The following is an 8169-nucleotide window of genomic DNA, read 5'->3' as shown; positions in this document are numbered from 1 at the left end:
CCGGTGTCCTGCAGAGTTTAGCTCCAACCCTAATTAAACACACCTGAACCAGCTAATCAAGCTCTTACTAGGCATAGAAATTTCCAGTCAGGTGTGTTGAGGCAAGTTGGAGCTAAACTCTGCAGGACACCGGCCCTCCAGGACCGAGTTTGGACAGCCCTGCTTTAATGCATCCTTTCTGAATAGAAATATTGATTTCTTTCTAAATAAGTAAATCTTTTGATCAGTAGTAATACTAATATGTGGAAGTATTAGCAATTTAGTTTAGCATAAATACCTTTGTGGTGAAGCTGAGGTTGAAATCTCCAGCACAGCTACAGTACAGCGGCATGTTTGCTTCCTTCACTCCTTTGCATTTGGAACATTCCTATGATGGGATAAAGTTCCATTTACATAAGTGAAGCTCAATGGATGTGCATATACATTACACTGGGACATTTAACACTCAAACATTTTACTTTTCCAAAGCCTTCAAAACCCTCTGAAAGCATCAGAAACATGGTAAATAATGCTGTTTGTGTCCCTCACCAGGTCTTGTAGTGTGTAACTCATGAGCTTCTTCTGGAGCGCCTCCACCAGGGCCATTTCTATGGACTCTGTGTCGTATTGGGCCTGACAGTTAGAGCAGAACCACTGAGGAAGAACTGAACCATCCTACATTGGTAAAAAGGAAAGAAGAGCAAAGTGAGAATATTACAGCCCTTTTTAGCTAGCTTAATCACATGACAAAGGTCTGAACATGGGAAAACACCAAGTAGTATTAGCTTAATGACTTTCAAAAAACCACTGGAATCCATTAAGCAAATGTAAACATGAATGAGTAGCAAAACATTAACCGCACATTCAAATAAGAGATAAACTGTAACAAGAGCCCTGTTGTTACCTGGGAAACTGCAGGGTCTTTGCAGAGGTCAAGGTCACGACAGAAGTTACAGTGGTGGCAGATGACCTCTGGCAGGATGTAGGACTTGCAGGGGTCATGGAACTGGGCATCCTCCGAAAATTCTCCAACATCCACCAGTCGCAAAAGATCTCGTTTCAGTTTGTTCACCTGATTGACAATGTTGGCGTCCAGAGAGAGCACCTGAAGGGACGTTACAAACAGAAACAACATCAGACAGGTGTGAGGTCTTCGTAAAAATGTACTCTACTGTTCAAAAAGTTTGTGGTTGGCAAGAAGTCTCTTATGCTCTCCAATTTATTTGATCCAAAATACAGTAAAAACAGTAATGTTTCAGCTAATCTGAATCTTCAGCAACATAATCATTGCTGAAAACACTTGCTGCTTAATTGTTTTTGTGGAAACTGACATGTTTTTTTTTTTTTTTAGGATTCTTTGATAAATAGAATGTTCAAACAAACAGCGTTTATTTGAAATAGAAGCTTTTATAAAAGTTTTTACTGTCACTGTCATGTGTTGTTAAGAGTTTAAAACACAATACTGCAGTATAAAAACACAGGAGCAGGAGGTGCGTGTTGATACCTGGCAGACGTATTTAATAAACTCCAGAGCTGGGTTGTTGAGGGGCAAGTGAGAACCAGGAAGAACAGGAAACATCTCAGATGGGAGCGTAACACTACGAGTGCTTGACACCTTCTTCTGAATCTTCTGAGTGATGGTGAAGAAGTTGTGTGTGAGTTCACTTGACACATACTCCTGAGAGAATGTAATCATACCTACAACAGCACAAACACAAGAAAAATAAAAACACTTTTAAAAAAATATTGTAAAACATTTTTTTTTTTCAATATTTCAACTTTGAAAATATCAACTCTAATGTGTATTTGAAAATATGAAATTAAAATATTTTAATCAAACAATAGTCCAAATAATTCATCAGGATTAATTTCATGGAAAGTGTATTAGAGAATACAGTCATAAATAACCCATTACAAAAGCACTCAATATTTTGGAACAGACAAAGCTGAACTGTTTTAGTTCTTACCAGGAAGTGCACTGACATCCCCAGTTGGCTGCTGGGATACTTGGGTCGCTCCTCGTCTCTTAATGGGAGTAGCACCAGGGGCGTTTCGCCGAAGCTCTTGTTTCATGCTGTGATAGACAGCTGCAATGTAGGCTGCAAACAACCCACCAAATATAATGAAATGATGAGAAATTATAATAAAATTGACTTAGGGCTGCACAAAAAAAAAAAAAAGTATGATAAAAATTGTCATTATGATTCAGAATGTATTAAAAAAATTTCAGGTTTCATGTTTTTGTGTTCCAGGTTTGTAGGGCTGGACAATTTGACCAAGATTTTGTGATTGTATATTTAAAAAAAAATTGACTTGGGGCTGCAAAAAAAAAAAAAAAAGTATGATAAAAATTGTCATTATGATTCAGAATGTATTAAAAAAATTTCAGGTTTCATGTTTTTGTGTTCCAGGTTTGTAGGGCTGGACAATTTGACCAAGATTTTGTGATTGTATATCAACTTGACTATAAAATAATAATTTTTATCATTATTACTACTACTAAATAAAATTACTAAATAAAAACAAAAATAAGAAACATTACTATAATATTTCATTGTAAAATAAAGTTTAATTATTTAAGAAAAAAATGTAATAATTCTATTGTAATTTTACAGTTGCAGTGAAAATCTCATATTTATGGATGTCTTAATTTCTACATTTTTAAACATTAAACCGTCAAACGTTTATTTTGATGGAAAACCACAGAGAGCCCTTAAAGCATCTCTTTTGTTGCTAAAGGTTTTTTTATTACACATTTGGGAAGATGATTGATGCATGTTGCTTTTCCAAATGCATGTTAGAGCAACCCAAACTTAAAGCAGATGCAAAGATGGAGCTGCTCACAAGTAAGAACACAATGCTGCACTTCACTCTAAAACACGCAGTGTATATATTAATTTAATTATATTAAATTAAAGCCATGCTGCAATATCAAGTTATATTTTGATTATTTGTGCAGTCCTAAATTGTCCTACATGAAACAAAAAACACAAACTCATTTTTATTATAAGGCTGAACAATCCGACAGTGAGAGGAATTTTGAAAGGTCAAACTAATTAAACCTGTAATTTTACCTGAAATGACCATGAGAAAGTATTTCTGACAGGATGCTGTCTGAGGAAGGTACTGCATGATGTTCCAGTTACTTTCAATCAAGTCTTCTACATCATCTTCCACATCCTGTTCTTCATCGTCCCCTTGGTTTTCTTCATCTTCTTCCTCCTCCTCACTTCCATCCTCCTCCTCTACATCCTTCTTTTTCTTCTTTTCATTGCCATGCTAGAATGGATAAAAATGTGTTGAAACTCAACTTGAATAGTTAAAATGCCAACAATTTTTTTACACAGAAAATTTCTTAACTTGTAAAGAAGAACAAGTGGTTTCTAGGCCCTGTGCTTTACCTCTCCATACAGAAGGCTAGAGGGCAGCTTTCCCTTCACTCCTCCATAGTTAGATGGATCCATCCACAGCAGAAACTCCCAACAGCGTGAGAATGTGATGGACAGAGAGTGGAAGATCTCCTTTGAATGAATACTAATGCCGAGACACAAGACAGGAAGACAAACAGTAAACAGAAAATGAAGCCTGGACTTCAGACTTTCACATTGCATAAGAAACTAGGTTAAGAGTCTAGACGAGAATGGAAAAAAAATAAAAAGGTTTAAAACCTGTTAGTGATGTACTCCACGTATGCAACGGCGTCATCAATGCGCCGTTTCTTAGTGCAGAGGATGAGACGGTTGAAGTTTCCATAGATCACAGATGATCCCAGGCGCTTAAACTCTGCCACAAGTCTGACATGTTTAGAATAAGAGGTGTGAACAACACAAGTAGTCATTCTGTGGCTCAAACAGCACCGCATGGTTCTATCAACACCAAAGTCATGGGTTTAACTGATAATGTATACTTTGAAAGTGGCTTTGGGCAAAAGCATCTGCCGTGTTAAATCAAATGCAATTAAAATAAAAACTAAAAAGCTATTTTAAGACAAAGTTCTGAAACTGCAGATAAACTAATAGAGCAATTTTCTTTAACCCCAAACATCAAATTAAAATATAAAAACTTGGTAGTCTGTGAGCTGTACTCACTGCAGGAAGATCTTCTTCATCATGTTGAGGAGTGTGCAAGCAAGGGCCGGGTCGTACAGCAGAGAACTGGGTGATCGCAACCACCGGTAAAAATGCATCACCTGGTTATCAGCGTAGACATTATGATACTGCGTGATCTCTCGGACCCAACCGACAACCATACTCTTCAGAATCCTGCATGAGGACAGAAAATAGTGTTAACTAGGGATGTAACAATATCAAAATCTCACAATACGATATTGCGATATGAAGTCCACGATACAATTACTTTGAGAGTTCAAAATTAAGAGCTCCAACCCATGTTATTAACTAAGAAAACTTAAGTCAGAAAAAAGCCAGTGAATTGACTTTTACCTGAATTTTAAAGGGGACTTAACCCTCTTTTTATTTGTGATATACTCTCTCAATCACACTGGTGTTTTAGGAAGCCAAACAAATTAGAATATAATAATAATAACAACAGTGACAGTAGTAGCCATATATTGTAAAACAATTGCACTGTAAAATAAATGAAAATTAATAGTTCATAGGTATATTATTTTTGCTTTACACTACAGTAGGGAAATTACAATGCTTCTTTCCTAATTTCTACACTTGAAAGAGATATTTTGAATTTGGACTGCAGTAGCATTACCCATTTAAACCGCTAGCCATCAGCAATTCATGCTGCACATTTAAGCTTTTATTTTGACGTAAACGACAGTAGAGCTTTTATTTTGAAGGAAAACTCCAGCTTTGTTTGAGTATCGATACTTTCGATACTCGCGTCAGTATCGATATATCGATACTTTGGATCGATACGCCCATCCCTAAAGCTTCAGTGAAAACAGGCTTACAAAAACGCGTATCACTACACATCTAGTGAAATGCTGTAATCACCTGCTGCGAAAATAAAGCCTAAATGGTGGCAGTTGCGTTCCCAAACGCGTGCTAAACTCACAGCACGTGCAATAAACTAGTTCACTGCATTCATTCACTGTGAACGGAGCCGTTCTGAGGCGCGGAAAACACCGGATCAATGTTTGCGCTTCACTTTAAATCACGCAGCAAAAACAGACTTGATGAAGGGATTAAGCCATATTGTGCTTTCGGTTTTAATTCGTTTGACAGATAATGTGCCAAAGCATAATGGCCCAAAACAAATATTTTAAATATTGCACTTTTTGCCCAGAAGACCTATCGTTTCATATTGTCATGCGACCACGATAATAATTTTGTTATCGCGATATTGATAATATCGTTACATCCCGAGTGTTAACTCGTTTGTGTACACAGAGTTTTGAAGAAAAACAAGATGGATTACATTTGTTGGCCTTACTCATTTCTACATGCATACCTGAATGTGTTGGAGCAGAGCGCCGTCTCGTCATAGCTGGCCACTGTGTTTGCCCCCTGATTCCCTGACATCATTTCCTCCAGAGATGCATGCTGAATGACATCAAAGCTGACGCCCATGCTGGCCCCGCCTTCCATGTCGTTAACATGCTGGGACTGTAGAATGGTGTTTACTGCCAAACTCTGAATATCCAACTCCACACAAACTGGAAAAAAGCCAAAGTACTTCACAGACACTTTTTTTAAGAGCAAAAGCATTTTTTTTTTTTACTGATATTCACTTTTCAATCATATTTTTCTGAGGCCATTTGGTAGGTTTCTAAATAAATGCAAATAGCTACAGTACTCAATACTGGATAATTAATCTCATTCAAGTGTACATTTGAAAAATGTTTTGGTCAAATACTAATTTCTCTAAAAAAAATTTGTAGTAATGCACTTTTAAATCAAATGCAGTTACAATAAAAACTAAAAAGCTAAGACAAAGTTCTAAAACTGCAGATAAACAGGGTAACTTTCGTTAACCTCAAACATCAAGTTGAAATTTAAAAGCTTGGTAGTCTGTAAGCTGTACTCACAGCATGAGTACAGCTCACAGGATAAATTAACTTAAAAGTTTTGTTCAGAGAATTATTTAAATCTTGAATCTCAAGTGAGAAATGTAACTTATAAATAAATACATTTGTGACCACGTATCACACAAATTCGCATAATTATAATGGCATAAAAATCAGTGATTATCAGAGTTAATATGGTTAACTAAAACCGATACGATAACTGACTAAAATATCACGATACTACTATTGAACTGATACTACGACAAAACAGAACAAAAGGAAAAGTCATTGAATAACAGATGATTCAAATGGACATCATAGTTATTTTATATATAAAAAAATAAAATAAAAAATATCACATGCCAGTGCCACTGCACAGGACTATGGTGAGCAACTACCGAGCCTACAGGTATGTAGAGATCTTTGCTACATTGGTAAGTTAGCTAAAATGTTAAAGCCAAATCTTATTTCATTATATAGTAATTTTATTCATAATAACAATTTATTTCATGATATAGTCATTTTAGTTATTTTCTTTGTTATTAATAATAAGAACATAGATGCAAGTAACAACCTAAAGGACAAATACAATAAAACAAAGACACAAATGAAATAAATAAGGCCCTATCAGGGCTCCAGACTGCGACTAAAACGGTCCAAAATGCCAAAAATATTTGCGAGTGAAGTTTTTGCTGTGGTCGCCACTGGCGATCATTAACAATTCTCGTTTATAATCATTACTAATATGGCTTCTTCTTATCAAGATCTTAGTCTATGCTGTGTTCTGTTAATTCGTGAACTTCATATTATTTGAAGCGCACTTGCCGTCCAGTAATCGCAAAAAGCTTTGTGCTTTGTTACTTTTTAATAAACAAAGTACCAGTTTTTAAATTATTCAAAATTCATAACGAAATTCAAACAATAAATACAGTTTTGGCAATCTTTAATGCGGCAGGCGCGATCGCTTTAGTGCCTCAGTTCAAGCGGCAAGGGAACCCATTTGATCTTTCTTTTTACTACTATAGTACATAATGAACATTAATTAACATCAAAAGGTAGGCTATTTGATAAGAAAGCCTACAGTACAACTTACTGAAATGTCTCATGTAAAAGCTTATTCAGTGTTTCAAACTGCGTAAAATGTGTAAAGCTTGTAAACATTGCAACGTAATAATACATTTACCTCAGAATAACCATTCGGTGTCCATAAGCTCATCAGTCAGCTAGAAAAATAACTATAAAGAAGAGCATTTTGCTATATTTATGTGCTATTGCATATTAATATTTTTACTTAACCTCTTGTCTACATGATTCAAATGAATCATGATTCATTTTTCTAATTAAGAAAAACAGCCCGAAAGTGTAAAAGACATACATTCTTAAAAATAAAGGTGCTTAAAAAGTTCTTCACAGAACCATTTTTGGTTCCACAAAGAACCATTCAGTCAAAGGTTATTTAACCATCTCTTTCTCAATTTTTTATAATCTGAAGAACCTTCTTTCGCCACAAAGAATCTTTTGTGAAATGTAAAGGTTCTTCAGATGTTAAAGGTTCTTTATGAAACCATTTAGACAAAAAAGGTTCTTCTTTAAGTGAACCTTAGTTCCCAGGTCATCTACAAGATGGATTAAAATGCTGATAAAGTCAAGAAAAGATGAGACATTAACACATGACAGTATGATTGAAATGTTAAAATGTAAAAAAATAAAAGAAATAAAAACACGTTTATTCTGTGGCACCTAAAAAAAATAATTTGGCACCTAAGTTTTTTTCTTATAGGAGCCAATGGCTCCTTACTCGATTTTTTTGTCTGGAGCCCTGCCTATATGAAATCTGTTTTATTATCCATTAATTTTTCTAGACTTACATGAAAAAATATTAATCAAAAAGCATGTCTAATTAATTGAAATCATGAAACGTGCAAAATTTATTAGCCATTTATTAAAAGTTTAACAAAAATTACATTATAAAGCCCTATGAAATACGTTTTATTATTTTTCTCAAATTCAGTTTTATTTTTCTGTGAATCTGTGTTTTCCATAAATTTTCTGGATTCCATTTTTATTGTTTCATTACATTTTAATAATCAAAATCAATCAATGACGCAGACAGCTCACAAAAACACATGCTGAATTGAGTGCTGTGCCTGCCTGTGATGAGGAGATTGTGAATAAAGAATGAATATTAGTCGAATTTAAAATAAACATTT

At 35.0% G+C, this 8169-nt stretch overlaps 1 protein-coding gene across 1 annotated transcript in view; it reads right to left on the bottom strand.

Annotated features, from left to right (window-relative positions):
• LOC107704563 (DNA polymerase epsilon catalytic subunit A-like) overlaps positions 1–8169 on the bottom strand; it is a 47939-nt gene that overhangs the window by 4706 nt on the left and 35064 nt on the right. The window contains 10 exon segments of the mRNA XM_016507521.1: positions 278–367; positions 529–654; positions 884–1084; positions 1484–1677; positions 1947–2078; positions 3054–3258; positions 3381–3513; positions 3648–3773; positions 4068–4241; positions 5404–5608. Coding sequence (XP_016363007.1) covers positions 278–367; positions 529–654; positions 884–1084; positions 1484–1677; positions 1947–2078; positions 3054–3258; positions 3381–3513; positions 3648–3773; positions 4068–4241; positions 5404–5608 — 1586 coding nt within the window.

Source organism: Sinocyclocheilus anshuiensis, unplaced genomic scaffold (assembly GCF_001515605.1).
Source record: "Sinocyclocheilus anshuiensis isolate Anshui unplaced genomic scaffold, SAMN03320099.WGS_v1.1 scaffold117, whole genome shotgun sequence".
NCBI lineage: Eukaryota > Metazoa > Chordata > Actinopteri > Cypriniformes > Cyprinidae > Sinocyclocheilus > Sinocyclocheilus anshuiensis.
The sequence above is the reverse complement of the archived record's forward strand: the minus strand, read 5'-3'. Positions and strand labels throughout refer to the sequence as shown.